This window comes from Lathyrus oleraceus, chromosome 5, assembly GCF_024323335.1.
Source record: "Lathyrus oleraceus cultivar Zhongwan6 chromosome 5, CAAS_Psat_ZW6_1.0, whole genome shotgun sequence".
NCBI classification, from domain to species: Eukaryota; Viridiplantae; Streptophyta; class Magnoliopsida; order Fabales; family Fabaceae; genus Lathyrus; species Lathyrus oleraceus.
The window spans coordinates 35,864,892-35,884,039 of record NC_066583.1 but is presented as its reverse complement, the minus strand read 5'-3'; the positions used below and the strand labels follow the sequence as shown (position 1 = coordinate 35,884,039).

Below are 19,148 nucleotides of genomic sequence, written 5' to 3'. Positions count from 1 at the left end.
TATTACTTTCACTAAGTCTCGTCAGGGGAAGAATAAGTAAGACCCGAGGATGAAGCTTTTGGAAACTATGGCAGAAAAGACCCAGTTTGAGGTGGAGATTCCTACTATGGATACTAGTAGTAGTGATAAAACAATTATAAAGGTCTCTGATTATCATTGGACTTGTGATAAGGTAAAAAGATAATTTTTACCATATAAAAAGGGCGATTATGCGAGCCTTGGTTGTTATGCTTTGAATGTGGTTGAATGATTGTAAAACTCATAAACGTGGACCTTCAGGGAGACATTCGAAAACATGTGGAATAAAAGATGGTCGAAGAACCATACTTGTCGACATGTTAAACTAATAAAATAGAAAAAAGTGATTGGGAACAAATGGATGCAAGTGACAAGATTAAGGTTTATGCGAGGGTTGAACTTGATAAAAATTGTTTAATAGATGTTGAATTGACAGAGAACATAGATGAGTTATCTGAAACTTAGACGTCACTAATGATGATGACTTGAAATTATCTAGAACTTAGGCTTCACTAATGACGGTGACTTGAAACTATCTAGAACTTAGACGTCCCAAATCTTAGAAGAAAGGAGTTGGCGATCCAACACCTCAATGCCTCTGTGTTTATTGTTATCTCGTTATTATTGTTGTTGGATTTTATGATTACTAATTTGTAGGGTTTGGTTTTGGTGGCATTTTATATGCTATTTAATATTTTATTATATTTTAAATAATAAATTAGAGATAAAATGATAATCGAGAGACCAAATAGATGCAATCTAAATGTCGAGACGACTTTACACTACTTGAGATACTGTGAATTTGCTACTTGCTTTTGAAAACTTATTGGTTTCTTGGACCCACTATTCTTCCCAGGGGTTAGTTTATATGATTAGATTAGATATGGCATCAATGATGACTCTATCTTTTTGGCTGTTTGCTTGTGGTTGTGACACACTAAGAAGAAACTGTGGTTTGCGAATGAAGTGGTATCCTCATATATTTTGAAACTCATCAGAGTGAATTATGCTAATATGTTAGCTAAATATTCTCTTAAGCATAATCTATCTCATCCAACGAGAACGATCACATGGAATGCACACAAATGTAGTAATATGATTCTTAATATTGATGGTAATAGCCTCTGTATTCCCGACATCTCGGATTTTGATAAATTAATTCGAAATAATGATAGTGTTTGGATTCACGATTTTACAAATAATATTAATTATTTCAACATCTTTCCTATCGAGTTATTGATGATATTCATGAAAACTTCACATCAAAAATGTTATGTAATATTCCAATTGGAAACAAAATATGTGATTTGGTAATAATACGGTATAGTCTTTTGAATCATCACTCTCTTAGTAATGGATGGTAGGGAGACTTTATTTTTACATCATTTTATGTTTTTCTTTCCCTTTCCTTTCTTGAGTTGTAAAAAGAAATTGAGGTCTATTAGAAAAATTCCCCAACCGTAGCAAATTAACATATATCTTTTCCAGGACCGCCTACTACGGCGGTGATACACCTTCCACCTCGCCGGAAGGAAGGTATCTCTCCGCGACCGTCAATAGCTGCCAAGCACGAGCCACCACAGTCCGATCACCGAAATCGAGATTTCACATGGACCAACTTAACAAGTAACTCTAGAGTAACGAAAGAATGAGTAAAAGACCACCGCCTGATCCCGTGGCAGTTCTTCGAGGCCACCGCGCTTCAGTCACCGACATTTCTTTTCATCCCTATAAGCCTATATTATTCTCCGGGTATTTACTTCTAACATTTTCACCAATTTTTTTTCATCCGATAGTAGTTTGCTAAATGCTTTTCTATTCTGCAGTTCTGCTGACGGTGAACTGCGAATTTGGGACACTTTTCGGCGCCAAACAGTTTCATCAGCATGGTTAGATAATCAACTTATTTTAGGGTTAATAGGATAAACGTCTATCATATAAGTGCTTATTTATAAGCTATGTTTTTGTAACAAAAGATAAAATAAATTCAAATTGTTTTTGCATTATGCAAAATTGTTTTCTTAGGGAGCTTCTGAAAATAAACTGAAAATAGTCTATGGACATGTTGTTTCTATAAATTCTCAGAAATATAGTCTCGCAAGTGCTTTTATCGGTAGATGAACTCGATTTAGTAGATTCAAACCTAGTTATAAATTGGATTTTCAAGGATCATGACCTGTGATATTAAATTTGCATTTAAGGTTACACAGTGCCGCGCATGGGATTGTCGCTGTTGCCAGTAGTTCTTCACTTGGAACCAATAAATTTGTCAGGTGCATCCGTTCATCCTAACCTTCTGTCCTTTTGCATGATATTCTGTTATATTGAAGTTTAATTTTATCATGTATAGCCAGGGAAGGGATGGAACTGTGAAAGTTTGGGATTTTGATGATGCTGGATTGTCTAGGTCGGTACCTGTATTTGCTTCTTCAACTTTACAAATACCCTATTCTCTTTTCGTTTTAAAAGGACAGTGTTTTGTGATAAAAGTTACTGAGATATTAATATATTATGCATTACCATCTTACTTTTTTTTTGGATATGCAATCCCCCAGGATTCCATCGGTTACGATCAAGACAAACAGTTACCACTTTTGTAAGTTTTCCCTGGTTAAGAATCGTTGTACTTGGTTAAAAGAAGGGGAAGCATCAAAAGACTTCCTTGAAACAGAAGAGGCTCATACTAATCAAAGTTGTTCTGAAAGCTCTGAAGGTTGGTGAGTTATAGTCTATAATAATAGGTGATTTAATAGCTTTTGAATCTTATCATGGTGGTTTTGTCAGCATGGAACTTGCTACTTGAATTCAGAATTCCTGCTACCTTTTACCATAGAAGAATAAAATGACATCATTGAATCTGAAGATTTCAGTACTTATGTTAAAAAAACGAATTTGATAGTGTTATATTGGCCAGAAGTATGTGGAATGATAGAACATTATTATTTAACTAGTATTGTTTTAACCTTTCACAACCCCATCTACTTTCAGAGCATAAGTATGGCTATTTCTGGAAAATTTATTGCTAACATCGCGCGATAGTAAATTTAGGCAATAGCTGTATCTGAGCGTGTAAGGAAGAATTTGAACGATTTTAATGCTGCTGCTGTTGTCATTTTTGTGTTACATTTCAATGAGTATGGGTTGGTATATTCTCAGATTTATTAGACTTGGTTCACTTTTGCAAATACTGATTGATATTTGTTAGTATGTTTTATTTAACTTCTTTTTGAACAAGTTTCTCTCCCCTGTCTTCTCACTTATTTTTGAAAAGCTGCTATGGCAGAGATGCTAACATCATGGACCAAATTCTTTATTTTGCATTTCTATGTTATTTCCTTTTATATTCTTCAAATGTTTTTACATACTTAATGTTTTACACAAGATTTTGACAAAACCATATTTCTTGTCAAAAATTTATGTACAGGGCTATCGTATGTGGCTTTGTCAGGGGAGAACTCTTCTGAGGTAGGTATACCTGTCTATTGATACATTATCTTCACCTTTTGTAAAATGTAGACCTCAACTCATCGCTAATCATTTCTATCATTGCTAAAGCCAGGTTGAAATTTGGGATCTCAAGTCAGCTGAGAGATTTGCGCGACTCCCTTCAAATATTGGTAGTAACTCTTCGAGTGTTAGCAACAAAGGTAGAGACTTGTTTCTAGTCTATATGATTTGCTATTCAACTTTCTGCCATCAGTTTCTCAAGTTCTCATTACTTAGGTTCCACAGTGCTGTCACACAGCCATGCATGCATGTATATATGCGTGTACATATGTATGTATATGTATGTGTGCACTTCTGTGTGTATGTGTGTGTGAGAGAGATTCAGACTCTATCTTTTAAGTTGAATGTCCATCACACTTTGCATTATTGCTTGAGAAACTAATAGAACAACATCAAACCTTTTATCGATGTTTGCATTCTTTTCATATTAATGCACTTTTTACACCATTTTTCTGCTTCTAAACATTATGTTGCTTATAATTAAAAGCTAAACCTTGGCTAGATTTCAAATTCTTTGGTTGTATTTTCTCTCTCTAAAACTAATGCAATCATTTCTTGCCAGGGATGTGCATGGCACTTCAATTGTTTGTACCATCTGAATCACAAGGATTTTTAAATGTCATAGCTGGGTATACTCTCTCTCTCTCTCTCACACACACACACACACACCCTAGTACACATTGAAGAAGTGTTGCATTATGAGTGAGAGGAATAAATCTTGGTCATTAGATTAAGTATGAATTGTTAGGTTGTTGGCTGAACACATGTGAACTTCTAATATAAGACCATCCACATGAAGTTGAATGGTAAAGATCTGTTTCTCATATCTCATAAGGGCATACTAATATTAGCACTTACTTAGGGGTTGCATGATCATTTAAAAAGCCCCGAACTCGGCATTCCAAATTTACCATCATCTCATCCAATGGTTGCCCCCAGAGAATATCCAATAATAAACCGTTGTTATTTAGTTATTTATCCTATTATTACCAGTTTCTATCAACTAGTATGATACCAGTTTCTCTCATATTATGAGAGCACGTTTCTTGGATCTGTGGTACACCGTGCCTGAAATGGAGTTTCTAGTGTTTGATAGAGAAGGAACTGGTACTATGCATTGAGGAATATTTCGAAAGAGAGAAACATGAGAAACTGACAGGCTTTGAAGTTACTCAAAGGTCATGCTTACCAATGGTCACACTGGTGGAATCAACGCTGTCAACAGGTTAGCTGGCACACCTTTTGTCTTGCATTTATTTGGCGTTTCAAGTCGGAATATCGGAACATATTGCCTATATCTTCTGACGATGAAGAGGACCCTAAAATTGAATCGGAGTCGTTAACCGTTGAAGGTTCCCTGGATGTTCAACAACAAGATTATTAACCATTAACCAATGAACTTAAATCCAACAATGATAACAGAAAAAAGGTGGGAAAAAATAGAAAAAGGGGCAGAAAATTCCCTCGTGAATGCCATGATTATGAGTATGGTGAAAGAGAGCGAAGCAAATCTTATGGGTTTTGGTAGATGCTTTGATGGACATGGTGTGAGTATTGAGGTTGAATCAATGGCAGGATTGGATGACATCCATCGCTTTCGAAGCCGTCTGATCCAGACACGTCAGTGGTGAAGGGTGGAGCGTCATCTTGTTAGGGCGAATTGGTGCTGTCAAAACAGCCGGAACCAACGGAACGGTCAAAACCGCCAAATGTAAGTTCACTGGCATGCGGGATGGGTGATTTCCATGAGAAACACCAAAATTTTCAACCATTTATTAAAAATATTTGGTTTGAGACAAAATTAAAGCATAACACCACCAATGAGGTTAAGCAAGAGGTCCATGGCTTCACAAAATAATATCAGTAACAGGAAATGCCCGAAGACAAGGTTGGGCGAGTCCATTTTTTAGGTCTTATGAGTCCAACCCATTTTAATGGACATGTTCTTAAGCCTACTGCATTTATCCAATTTTAAAAAATGAGGAAGTGTGAAAATGAGAAAATTGTAGTGCAGAAACTGGTCGTAGACACATAATTTCTCTTCTGTTTTGGATTTGGAAAACAGAAATTCAAAGCTTTCACAGGGGGTTAGACCTCTCATTAAGGAATTGAGGAAAAAAAACTGTTCAGTTCTGTAGCAATTATTATGTTATTAGGAAGAATTATTATAATATTAGGAAATTATTATATAATTAGGAGCAATTACATTTTATTAATTCTGCGTATTTATGTTTAGAATAAATAGGGGATAATTTATCATCTGAGAATTATGGAGTGGTTAGTGGGAGAGACTCAACTCTCGAACATTTGGGAAGAGGAGAGAACCAAGCTCTCGAAACTTGGTAGGAGCAGTGTCTCCTGCACTGTGTACTGTGTCACTTTTCAATTCTGCACAAATGTGTGATTGAATGTTCTATCTCTTATTCTAAATCGTTTTCTCTTCCCTCTCTTCCCTGTCGTCCGTCCCATCTCTCATATGCCAATTCATCTACCTCTTTTATGTCACCTACCTCTTTTATGTCACCTAATGAAAACTGGAAATTTAGTCTCTGAACTTGTCACCAATACACTAGTGCCTCTTTTGTATGCCAGCTTTGTATATATCAATGATCATATTTTGATTTTCCCAAAAATTGCATTAGTATTCTGTGGTTTCAACCCAATTTAAATTTCAATTAAGCCATGTAAATCTAATTGGAACCGATAAAGTAGCCTGGGGTGAAAGGGAATGGGAACTCGACAAAGAGGGCTTGGTTGGACACTTGGTTAACACTCAAATATGGCTTGGCAATTAAAATACACAACTCAACAAAAGTATTATTTTTATTTTAAATAACTTCCAAAAAGTCAAATTAGAGCATAAAACAATGAAAGTTAGTTAAATATTGAAAAAAGTTTCCAATTCCAACATACTTCATTTAGGAATGTTACTACATCTGTATATAGAGGGCTTTTCAAGTGAGAAAACGGGAGGTTATAGAAGCTAATCATAACTACACAACCTTACATGGATAATCAAGAATCACTACTCTCTTCATATGAATCTAGTGTTTGATTTTGCTGAGTATAGGATGCATGCACTGAACAGAGAATTTCACAGAATCTAGTGTTTGATTTTGATGAGTTTAGAAGAGTAACCTTACAACTGATTATCATATGAATCTGGTTATTTACAAGGCAAGTTACAGTAGATCTGTAACTGCCAATCTAATAAGTATTAATATTAGTTGTCAGATTCCGTTAGTAACAGAATTCAATTTGAACCTACTGATGAAGCCTAAACACACCACGCAGCTACTATAAACCCCACGGAATAGGATCCTCTAACTTTGCGAGTAGATTTTTGATAGACAAATTAAAAGGATTCAATTAAAGCAAGGTTAAAAATATTCAAAATTTATTAGAATTGCTAAAACTATTTCAATCAAAAGTGTATCTGCGGAAATCACCCTTGTATGATTTTTTGAAAGAAAGAAACAAAATAGGCATGTGGCTACATCAGTAATATAAATATGTGTATTAGGTTGAGCTATATACTATCTTATATTCCGAGTGTTGTAGATATGAAGATGGTTCAATGCTTTGGTGGGATGTACGGAATCCTGGAGCTCCAATAAGTTCTGTGAAGTTCCATTCTGAGCCAGGTATAGACATCAGCATCCTTAGATAACTCCAGAGTTTCAAAATAAATATTCAGTCAATAGCTCTGATTATTTTGTAGTTCTGAGCATCTGTATTGACGGGTCTTGCAAAGGGGGTATCTCGGGAGCTGCAGATGAGAGGATTGTGATGTATAGCTTGGATCATTCTTCGGTAACTTTATTTTTTTAATCCTCTTCTTCCAATTGAATATCTGATCCTATAAATGTTATTTTTATTCATTGATCATTTTTCAATCTTAATGTTGGTAAGTGGCACCTGATCCTGTGTATTTATACTTTTTCATATTCATGTCATTTTGATCGTAGGGTACATGTGTGGTCAATAAAGAAGTCAAATTGGAGCGACCTGGCATCTCAGGCACTTCAATTCGGCCTGATAGCAAAATTGCTGCAACAGCTGGCTGGGACCACAGGTTTTTAATTGCATTAACAGTTTAAGCACCCCCTAAAAACAACTGTTGTAAGAAAAGTTGGCATTTCTTGATGGTCCGTCCATAATAAGTTGTTAATACTCTTGGCATGAACTTCAAAAAATAAATTATTGGCATCAATCATCCAATTTATGACAAACATGTAACATTTGAAGAACTTCCTTTAATTGAAATATGTAGATTGCATTGAAGTGAGCTATATCTGAATCCTAAACAGGAGTTGACATTTATTTTAATACCAACTGAATTTTAGTTGTAAATATTCTTGGCATAAACTTCAAAAGATACTTTATGATAGTTGGTACAAATCCTGCTGTTTAATTTCTATCTGTCACCTTATTGGCAGATTAAGGATATATAATTACCACAAAGGAAATGCTTTAGCTGTACTCAAGTATCATCATGCCACGGTAAGTCACTGTTTTCTACTATCATATCTGATACAGTTTGAATGTGTAAATAATTTTACATTATCATTATCGGCATGAAAACAACATTTTTATTTGATACTATTATTAATTTAGTTGATATGTTTTTTGTCTGCCATGTCTCTCTTGTAGTGCAATGCTGTAACTTTTTCGTTTGATTGTAAGCTTATGGCCTCTGCATCGGCCGACACAACGGTGGCGCTATGGGAATTGTATCCTCCTCGAACATAAAATCGATTTGATGTATTTAGGTTTTGTTTGGAAGAACTTATTTACAACTTATTCGAAATTTTCTTATATGATTAAATACTTATACAAGTAAGTCTGTGAGAGAGTTTATGAAAGTAAATTTTGAATTATTTAGATAAATTATTTTTAACTTAATATGGTGTTCTAAATAGTTTGGGAAAACACTTTAGGATTCCATTTACTTTGAGAAAGTATTTTCTAATTTTTTAATATTTATTTTAATGGAAAATGCTAACGAGTGTGATTTTTTTACAAAAATAATCCACTTTTTCAAGGAAATTTCCAAAATACCCCTGGTTTCAATTTTTTTTCTCTAAACTACCCACTTTTAGGAGGAGTCGTCAATTGAATTGGAGACTCTTCTTAAAAATTGAATGGAGGCGTCAATTGGATTGGCGCCCCTGTGTAGTACTTAAGAGGAGACGCCAATTCAATGGGAGTCTCAGTGTAAAATGCTATTTTTTTTGGTAAATGGTATACGTGATAGATAAATTTGATATATGATCAATTGATGTTAATAAAATTTGTCGTTTACACAGAAACCTAATGGTGATGACCGGGATCACCTAACCGACCTCTGGTCCCACATCCTCTAGCTATCCTAACCCGTGGTCCTAATCCACGTTGATGATTCGATACTGGTGTTTGAGCATCTGAGGGGTCATGAGCGTCACTTCCAACTACAAGAGAAGGTCTGTTAAGGTAGTCAGACAAGTCGACATAGTCTTCAGTATGCATCGATGGTGTACCTCTGTAGTTGAGCTCATGACCCATGTCAGAGAAGTTGGGTTGTAGTTGACTCATTGATGGGCGACCGGGACGATTGAAGGGAGACATGGGTGTGAACGATGCGTCAAGGAAATGTTGTTGGGGTGTTTGGTAGAGATATGGTTGTTGGATGTTTTGGTTTTGTGAGATTTGTGCTTCTTGGCTATAGTAGGAGGATGGGCGGTTGGTGTTGAATGATCGTTGGGTGTTCTGGCTTAGGCGACTTTGGTAGGGTGATGGGGTGGGTGCGAAGCGATGTTGAGTCTCAGGTTGATGGTCAATTTGTTGTTGGTGGTATGACGTATGCTCTTGGTATTGGAGTTGGATGTATGGTATGTTTTGGTTGTATGTTTGTATGTTGGTTGAACGGAACGTTTGACGGATATGGGGTTGTGTGTATCCAATTTGACATTGTTGTTAGGGGTTTGATGAGGTGTCAGGTGTGTAAGTCATCTGACGTGGGTCGTACAAGTACATATCCTCGGCGATGAACTGAAAACCAACCGGTTTGTACCAAGTCATATAAGTACGACTTGGTTTTTCTTCAGTTGGCATGACTGCGTCAGTTAACACATGGTCATAACGGTGCTTCCATTTTCGACACTCCGATCTTGCGAAGCTTTGCCATGGATTGAAGTTCCATTGGTCGTTAACTTTGCGTAGATGTCATTCTCTTAGGCTAGCTGGGGGATCTGGGATGTTTTGGGGCATGCCGAACTGCAGCTTCACACGATCATTGTTGTGCATCTCCACAGTTGTGAACCGTATTATCGGTGTGCATGCAGTCCATACGATCGCGTCTTCAGCGTTGACCTGATGGTCATGATCCAAATTAAGGTATGGACGCCAAATGAACTGAAATGTGAAAGAAGATAGTATTATAATCTAGGTAGAAGAAGTTAACAAAATATAACGAAATTATTAAGTTATTTTTCTTACGTTTGTCGGTCGAAGGTGATCCAACAGGTTGCGATACTGAGTAATACAGTGTCTTGGACATCTGTTGTAACTCATACCACGTGCAGATCATCTACACGAAAAAGTCAAAAAATATTAGTTAGAGATAATAATCTTTAAAGAAGTAACTAAAGATATAATAATTTAAACAACTTACTTTTGTGCATACGGAAATGTGAAAGGGTTGTTGTTGACTGGTGATAGGGACGGTAGTCTTGACCAACCCCATGCTTGTAGCAAAACAGCACATCCAGAAAATATAGATGTGTCTTTGTGTGAGTTTTTGCATAAGGAGCTATAGAGATAGGCTAGACAAACAGATCCCCAATTGTAACTTCCTATTATATCTACATGTCTAAGTAAAGGTAAATACATAATATGCATGCTATAACCACTACCTCCGGGAAATAAAAACGAGCCAATTAACAACATAATGTAACATAGTTTTTATTATTCGAGCATCTTCGGTAGAATGCTCATCTAAGTATAAACTATTATAGTACGACTTAAGGCGTGAAAGTAGTATACCTTGACCTCTTGCATTATCATCTAACAAATCAATCTCCATGAGATTCATGCAAATTGAATTTGCATAGTTAGTTTTACCATTAACAGTCTTACCTTCAATGGGCAGTCCCAAAAGCATGTAGACGTCTTCCAACGTCACGATACACTCACCGATTGGGAACTAAAATGTGTGTGTCTCTGGTCTCCATCTTTTGCATAAAGCTAGAATGAATTTATTATCTACGGACCAAGACAAAATCTTGCTTATATGACCAAAACTGGCGAGTTCAACATAAGGTTGAATCATCGGGTCCATATGGACATATTCGTGGACCCGAGTCCGGAACCTTCATACATCCTATAAAATAAAGAACAAAAAACTTGACTAAGTTGGTATGTTAAAATAAAAGGGGGTTGGTGAAGATGAAAGATAAAAAGTTAATAAAAGAAAAAACTTGCATATGTTGCGATGTTTGCAACCGTTCCTCTATGTGATTTGCCCATTGTAAGGATAGACATTTTGTCGGGGGGTTGGTGTAGATGAAACTACAAGAAGTTGTTGCAGATGAAATTGTAGAAGAAGTATTATAGAAGTAGTGAGAGTGATGGTGTGGAAGAAGTGTTGATGGAGTGGATGTATTTATAGGCAAATGGATGGGAGCATGAAAAGTTGTGCTTGCATGGTGTCTCCACTTGAATTGGCGACCATGTATAACCTTTAAGAGGGGTCACCATTCAAATTGGCGCCTCCATAGGGACATGCATGCAAGACCTAGGTCTGATTGCTTGGTTTCAAGGTCTGAATGCATGCTTTGACAAGGTGTCGCCAAATGGGTTGGCGCCCATGTGCAAGGAATGAATGTGGGCGCCAATTCATTTGGAGTGTGTGTCTGCATGTTTGACACGTGGCTGTCCTCTCTCTTGCATGCTGAACATGTCACTTCTTAGTAGCTTGCATGATTGACACATCATTTCGGAGTAGCTTGCATGTGCGACACGTCACTCTGAACTAGCTAGCATGTGAGACACTTCACTCCTCTATTTAAGTGTCTTACTATCAACATCCAAGACACTTCACTCACATTTGTCTACAGCAAGAAAATAGTTTTCATCTGCACAATGTCATATTCACCAAAATACATTGTCAACGTTCACTACAACGGTGAAAAATACGAGTCTGAGTTGTATGGTTTTTGTTTTCGAAACACTGATACCATTAGACTCACGATCAAGAGAAATGCAACCTTCTTGCATTTGAAAAAAAGAAGACAATCCTGTATAGGATCGGGTATTGTGTCAAAGATCACATATCAAAATCCAATATTTTTTTAGAATAGTCAATGCAAGTTCTTCCCTTAAAGGTACGAGACGATGAAGATGTTAAATACATGTTTGTTAGTCATGAACATTCAGGCTGCAATTGTATTGAGTTGTACATTACTCTTCAACCATGTATACCATCTCAGCAGTCACAAATAACCAGTCAGGATGAATCTAGTGAATTTGATCCACAATGGTCAGATGACGTCAACCCATAAGCAGAAGCAGGAAGTGGATGTCGTTGATGAAGAAGAAGAGGAGACCGAGATACAGGTTGATCACATGCTGAACAACGATATTGAAGATGATGATCAACTACCACCAATACCTCCTAGTCATGTCTACAATCCGCCTCAACATATGACAAATATGGATCTGCACGACGATGAAACATCCAACAATGTTTTCTATAATCCGTATCCGAGATCAGAAGGCGAATTAAAGGTGGGAGACATGTTTCGTACCAAAGAAGAATGTGTTCTAGCTATCAAAGAATTCCACATGAACAACTCTGCTGATTTTACAGTGAAACGCACTGATTCTAGAAGGTATGTTATCGAATGTTGTAACATGCTTTGTAAGTTTCGTTTGGCTGCGTCTTACAAAAAGAAAAATGACTCTTGGGAGATCGCTTCAATAGACCCACCTCACAGTTGCATTGCAACTAACGTTGAACAAGATCACCGCAAACTAAGCGCAACGTTGATATGTCAAGACATTCTGCCATTGGTTAATAAAGACTCATCCGTGAAGGTGAGTATAATTATATCCAATATCAGAATAACATATAATTATACTCCATCTTACAAGAAAGCCTGAATTGCGAAGACAAAGGTTGTTGAATAAATTTTCGGCAACTGGGAAGATTCATACAAGGAATTGCCACGGTTTTTATGGCCACTAAAAACATATGTCCCAGGTCCTGTGGCAATTATGGAGACATTGCCAGCGATGATGCCAGACGAAACCTGTGCTACAGGTAATAGAATCTTTCACCGTCTCTTTTGGGCATTTGACTCGTGCACCAAAGGTTTCACATTCTGCAAACCTATTATTCAAATTGATGGCACTTGGTTATACGGCAAATACAAGGGTACTTTGCTCATGGCGGTTGCACAAGACGGCAACAACAATGTCTTTCCCATTGTCTTTGCTCTTGTTGAAGGTGAAACGGCTGGTGGATGGAGTTTCTTTCTTCGACATCTCAGAACGCATGTGGCTCCACAAGCCAATCTCTGTTTGATTTCTGATAGACATGCTGCTATTGAGAGTGCCTACAACAACCATGACAACGGATGAGATGATCCTCCTTCTACCCATGTCTATTACATCAGACACATTGCATAAAACTTCATGTGTGTTATAAAAGATAAGAATCTTCGCAAGAAGGTGGTGAATGTTGGGTATGCTCTAACTCAGCCGTCATTTCAATATTATCGTGATGAAATTAGACTGTCTAATGAAGACACAAGGAGATGGCTAAATAACATACCAGTAGAGCAATGGACAAGGGCATTTGACGGAGGTTGTCGATGGGGTCGCGTGACAACAAACCTTGTGGAATGTAGGAACTGGGTATTCAAAGGAATTCGAAATTTGCCGATAACCGCCTTGGTAAGATCGACCTATTATAGGTTGGCTTCTACGTTCGCAACCAGAGGTGAAAAATGGAGTGCGGTGTTAATGTCCGGGCAAGTATTCAGTGAGTGTTACATGAAGGTAATGAAAGAGGAGAGCATCAAAGCTAGCACACACGCTGTAACAGTCTTTGACTGTCATAGGAAAAAATTTAGCGTCCAGGAAACAATGAATCACAACGAGGGGAGACCAAATTTAGCCTATGCTGTTAGACTAAACAGAAGTTGGTGCGATTGTGGAAATTTTCAGCCCTTCCGCATTCCTTGCTCCCATGTCATTGTAGCATGCGCTTATACTCATCAAGACGCTTACAGCCATTTATCTGATGTGTACAAGACCGTCACTGTCATGAATGTATATAATCAAAGCTTCTCGGTTCTACCAATGGAGGAATACTGACCTCCATATGAAGGTGATATAGTTTGACACAACGACGAGATGCGTAGAAAGAAAAAAGGAAGGCCAAACAACACACGTATCAGGACAGAAATGGATTCCACAGATAAAATGATAAGATTATGTAGTATCTGTCGTCAACCAAGACACAACAAGAACATCTGTCCCAATCGAGGAGCATCATCTGGGTCTTAAGCTTTTTGTAACATTGTATTTCTGTAACCTTCAATCATTATATATCAACTTTTTGTTACAATGAGGTTCACAACAAACATCAGTACAAAATAGGCTATCTGAAAACATAAATATTTCTAACTGATTACAACAATCAAATTGATGTCATCTCGACCGAACATCATTTAAGACTATCCGTTTAACCTCAGACTCCTGCTCACATAAGTCAAATTGATGGCAATTTCTTGTATGAATCTTCCCAGTTGCCGAAAATTTATTCAATAGCCTTTGTCCTCGCAATCCAGGCTTTCTTGTAAGATGAAGTATAATTATATGTTGTTCTGATATGAGATATAATTATACTCACCTTCACGGATGGGTCTTTATTAACCAACGACAGAATGTCTTGACATATCAACGATGCGCTTAGTTTGCGGTGATCTTGTTCAACGTTAGTTGCAATGCAACTGTGAGGTGGGTCTATTGAACGATCTCCCAAGAGTCATTTTTCTTTTTGTAAGACGCAGTCAAACGAAACTTACAAAGCATGTTACGACATTCGATAACATACCTTCTAGAATCAGTGCGTTTCACTGTAAAATCAGCAGAGTTATTCATGTGGAATTTTTTGATAGCTAGAACACATTCTTCTTTGGTACGAAACATGTCTCCCACCTTTAATTCGCCTTCTGATCTCGGATACGGATTATAGAAAACATTGTTGGATGTTTCATCGTCGTGCAGATCCATATTTGTCATATGTTGAGGCGGATTGTAGACATGACTAGGAGGTATTGGTGGTGGTTGATCATCATCTTCAATGTCGTTGTTCAGCATGTGATCAACCTGTATCTCAGTCTCGTCTTCTTCTTCACTTCCTGCTTCTGCTTCTGGGTTGACGTCATCTGACCATTGTGGATCAAATTCACTAGATTCATCCTGACTGGTTATTTCTGACTGCTGAGATGGTATACATGGTTGAAGAGTAATGTACAACTCAATACAGTTGCAGCCTGAATGTTCATGACTAACAAACATGTATTCAACATCTTCATCGTCTTGTACCTTTAAGGGAAAAACTTGCATTGACTATTCTAAAAAAATATTGGATTTTGATATGTGATCTTTGACACAATACCCGATCCTATACAGGATTGCATTCTTTTTTTCAAATGCAAGAAGGTTGCATTTCTCTTGATCGTGAGTCTAATGGTATCAGTGTTTCAAAAACAAAAACCATACAACACAGACTCGTATTTTTCACCGTTGTAGTGAACGTTAACAATGTATTTTGGTGAAGATGACATTGTGCAGATGAAAACTATTTTCTTGTTGCAGACGAATGTGAATGAAGTGTCTTGGATGTTGATAGTAAGACACTTAAATAGAGGAGTGAAGTGTCTCACATGCTAGCTAGTTCAGAGTGACGTGTCGCACATGCAAGCTACTCCGAAGTGACGTGTCGCACATGCAAGCTACTCCGAAATGATTTGTCAACCATGCAAGCTACTAAGAAGTGACATGTTCAGCATGCAAGAGAGAGAGGACAACCACGTGTCAGACATGCAAACACACACTCCAAATGAATTGGCGCCCTCATTCATTCCTTGCACATGGGCGCCAATCCATTTGGCGGCACCTTGTCAAAGCATGCATTCAGACCTCGAAACCAAGCAATCAGACCTAGGTCTTGCATGCATGTCCCTATGGAGGCGGCAATTTGAATGGCGACCCCTCTTAAAGGTTATACATGGTCGCCAATTCAAGTGGAGACACCATGCAAGCACAACTTTTCATGCTCCTATCCATTTGCCTATAAATACATCCACTCCATCAACACTTCTTCCACACCATCACTCTCACTACTTCTACAATACTTATTCTACAATTTCATCTGCAACAACTTCTTGTAGTTTCATCTACACCAACCCCCCGACAAAATGTCTATCCTCACAATGGGCAAATCACATAGAGGAACGGTTGCAAACATCGCAACATATGTACGTTTTTTCTTTTATTAACTTTTTATCTTTCATCTTCACCAACCCCCTTTTATTTTAACATACCAACTTAGTCAAGTTTTTTGTTTTTTATTTTATAGGATGTATCAAGGTTCCAGACTCGGGTCCACGAATATGTCCATATGGACCCGATGATTCAACCTTATGTTGAACTTGCCGGTTTTGGTCATATAAGCAAGATATTGTCTTGGTCCGTAGATAACAAATTCATTCTAGCTTTATGCGAAAGATGGAGACCAGAGACACACACATTTTGGTTCCCAATCGGTGAGTGTACCGTGACATTAGAAGACGTCTACATGCTTTTGGGACTGCCCATTGAAGGTAAGACTGTTAATGGTAAAACCAACTATGCAAATTCAATTTTCATGGATCTCATGGAGACTGATTTGTTAGATGATAATGCAAGATCTCAAGGTATACTACTTTCACGCCTTAAGTCGTACTATAATAGTTTATACTTAGATGAGCATTCTACCGAAGATGCTCGAATAATAAAAACTAGGTGTTACATTATGTTGTTAATTGACTCGTTTTTATTTCCCGAAGGTAGTGGTTCTAGCATGCATATTATGTATTTACCTTTACTTAGACATGTAGATAGAATAGGAAGTTATAGTTGGGGATCTGCTTGTCTAGCCTATCTCTATAGCTCCTTGTGCAAAAACTCACACAAAGACACATCTATATTTTCTGGATGTGCTGTTTTGATACAAGCATGGGGTTGGTCAAGACTACCGTCCCTAGCACCAGTCAACAACAACCCTTTCACATTTCCGCATGCACAAAAGTAAGTTGTTTAAATTGCTTTATCTTTAGTTACTTCTTTAAAGATTATTATCTCTAACTAATATTTTTTGATTTTTTCGTGTAGATGGTCTGCACGTGGTATGAATTACAACAGATGTCCAAGACATTGTATTACTCAGTATCGCAACCTGTTGGATCACCTTCGACCGACAGACGTAAGGAAAATAACTTAATAATTTCGTTATATTTTGTTAACTTCTTCTACCTAGATTACAGTCTTATCTTCTTTCACATTTCAGTTCATTTGGCGTCCATACCTTAATTTGGATCATGACCATCAGGTCATCGCTGAAGACGCGGTCGTATGGACTGCATGCACACCGATAATACGGTTCACAACTGTGGAGATGCACAACAGTGATCGTGTGAAGCTGCAGTTCGGTATGCCCCAAAACATCCCAGATCCCCTAGCTAGCCTAGGAGAATGACATCTACGTAAAGTTAACGACCAAGGGAACTTCAATCCATTGCAAAGCTTCGCAAGATCGGAGTGTCGCAAATGGAAGCACCGTTATGACCATGTGTTAACTGACGCAGTCATGCCAACTGAAGAAAAATCAAGTCGTACTTATATGGCTTGGTACAAATCGGTTGGTTTTCAGTTCATCGTTGAGGATATGTACTTGTACGACCCACACCAGATGACTTACACACCTGACACCTTAACATCAAACCCCCAACAACAATGTCAGACCAGATACACACAACCCTCTGTCCGTCAAACGTTCCGTTCAACCAACACACAAACATACAACCAAAACACACCATACACCTAACCCCAATACCAAGAGCATACCCCATACCACCAACAACAAATTGACTATCAACATGAGACTCAATATCGCTTCGCACCCACCCCATCACCCTACCAAAGTCGCCTAAGCCAGAACATCCAATGATCATTCAAAATCAACCGCCCCTCCTCCTACCATAGCCAAGAAGCTTAAATCTCACAAAACCAAAACATCCAACAACCATATCTCTACCAAACACCCCAACAACCTTTCCTCGACGCATCGTTCACACCCATGTCTCCCTTCAACCGTCCCAGTCGCCCATCAATGAGTCAACCACAACCCAACTTCTCTGGCATGAGTCATGAGCTCAACTATAGAGGTACACCATCGATGCATACTGAAGACTATGTCGACTTGTCTGACTACTTCAACAGACCTTCTCCTGTAGTTTGAAGTGACGCTCCTGACCCCTCAGATGCTCAAACACCGGTACCGAATCATCAACGTGGGTTAGGGCCACGGGTTAGGGTAGCTAGAGGATGTGGGACCGGAGGTCGGTTAGGTGATCCAGGTCATCACCATTAGGTTTTTTTGTGTAAACGACAAATTTTATTAACATCAATTGGTCCTATATCAAATTTATCTATCACGTATACCATTTACCAAAAAAATTTGCATTTTACACTGAGACTCCATTTGAATTGGCGCCTCCTCTTAAGTACTACACAGGGGCGTCAATCCAATTGGCTAGGGCACCTGCCCTATCCAATCCAATTGGCGCCTCCATTCAATTTTTAAGAGGAGTCTCCAATTCAATTGGTGATTCCTCCTAAAAGTGGGGTAGTTTGGAAAAAAATTTAAAATCAAAGGTATTTTGGGAATTTTTTTGAAACCAAGGATATTTTAGGAATTTCCTTGAAAAAGTGGGTTATTTTTGTAAAAAATTCAACGAGTGCTTTTTAAAAATTCAATGCATCGTAAAATGAAATAATTGATTTTTTTTAAAGAATATTTAAAATTTGTAAAGATTGTCCGCAAGACACTTACAATTAAAAAGAAATTGCAAGATTCTTAAAATAAATGTATTTTTTTGAGTAAAAATGAATATTAGTTAGAGATGAAAATAATAAAAACAATTTATATCGTTTTCATTATTTAAAAGAATACAATTATTCATTTTAAGAGTCTAGTATCACTGTTAATAAATAAAATTAATATAATTTTAAGAAATGAATTATTAAAATATAAAATTGACATAATTATAAGAGATGATAGTAATATAAATAATTTTCTGAAAAAGTTAATGAGCCATATATTTTTTATGAATATAAGTTTATCACATTTATCGTAAAAATAATTTATAAATGAACTATAAACAGTTAATTAGCTCGTCATTGGTTAGAATTTTGTATTTAAATAATTTATTTTTTAAAATAAAAATTGAAAATAACCCACTTTTCACCTATTTTTCAAACTAACATACTTCCAAAAAAAAATCAAAACAAAGGAGGCGTCAATCCAATTG

The 19,148-nt window shown here is 37.3% G+C and overlaps 1 protein-coding gene and 1 long non-coding RNA gene across 3 annotated transcripts; both read left to right on the top strand.

Annotated features, from left to right (window-relative positions):
- The first annotated feature begins 1,363 nt into the window (after nucleotides 1–1,363).
- On the top strand, nucleotides 1,364–8,430 carry LOC127083768 (protein DECREASED SIZE EXCLUSION LIMIT 1). Of its 2 annotated transcripts, none has more exons than XM_051024103.1 (13): nucleotides 1,364–1,770; nucleotides 1,845–1,907; nucleotides 2,229–2,291; nucleotides 2,369–2,425; nucleotides 2,574–2,731; nucleotides 3,443–3,483; nucleotides 3,578–3,665; nucleotides 4,088–4,154; nucleotides 7,087–7,169; nucleotides 7,247–7,338; nucleotides 7,494–7,600; nucleotides 7,965–8,028; nucleotides 8,179–8,430. In XM_051024103.1, exons 1-13 carry the CDS (start codon nucleotides 1,667–1,669, stop codon nucleotides 8,275–8,277), a joined length of 1,086 nt encoding a protein of 361 aa, XP_050880060.1. In that variant the 5' UTR covers nucleotides 1,364–1,666; the 3' UTR covers nucleotides 8,278–8,430. The 2 variants fall into 2 exon arrangements, with proteins under 2 accessions (XP_050880060.1, XP_050880059.1); XM_051024102.1 differs by having other exon boundaries at nucleotides 1,365–1,770; nucleotides 2,220–2,291.
- An 8,446-nt stretch (nucleotides 8,431–16,876) lies between these two features.
- On the top strand, nucleotides 16,877–18,269 carry LOC127083767 (uncharacterized). The gene is made up of 2 exons (XR_007788526.1): nucleotides 16,877–17,041; nucleotides 17,126–18,269. It is a non-coding gene; the product is annotated as an uncharacterized LOC127083767 (long non-coding RNA).
- Nucleotides 18,270–19,148: the final 879 nt, after the last annotated feature.

Excerpts from the sequence above, each read along its gene's own strand:
- LOC127083768 (XM_051024102.1), top strand. The coding sequence starts at position 1,667 with ATGAGTAAAAGACCACCGCCTGATCCCGTGGCAGTTCTTCGAGGCCAC. Across the intron at positions 2,426-2,573 it reads GATGATGCTGGATTGTCTAG|GATTCCATCGGTTACGATCA; the intron begins GTCGGTACCTGT and ends GCAATCCCCCAG. Across the intron at positions 7,339-7,493 it reads ATAGCTTGGATCATTCTTCG|GGTACATGTGTGGTCAATAA; the intron begins GTAACTTTATTT and ends TTTTGATCGTAG.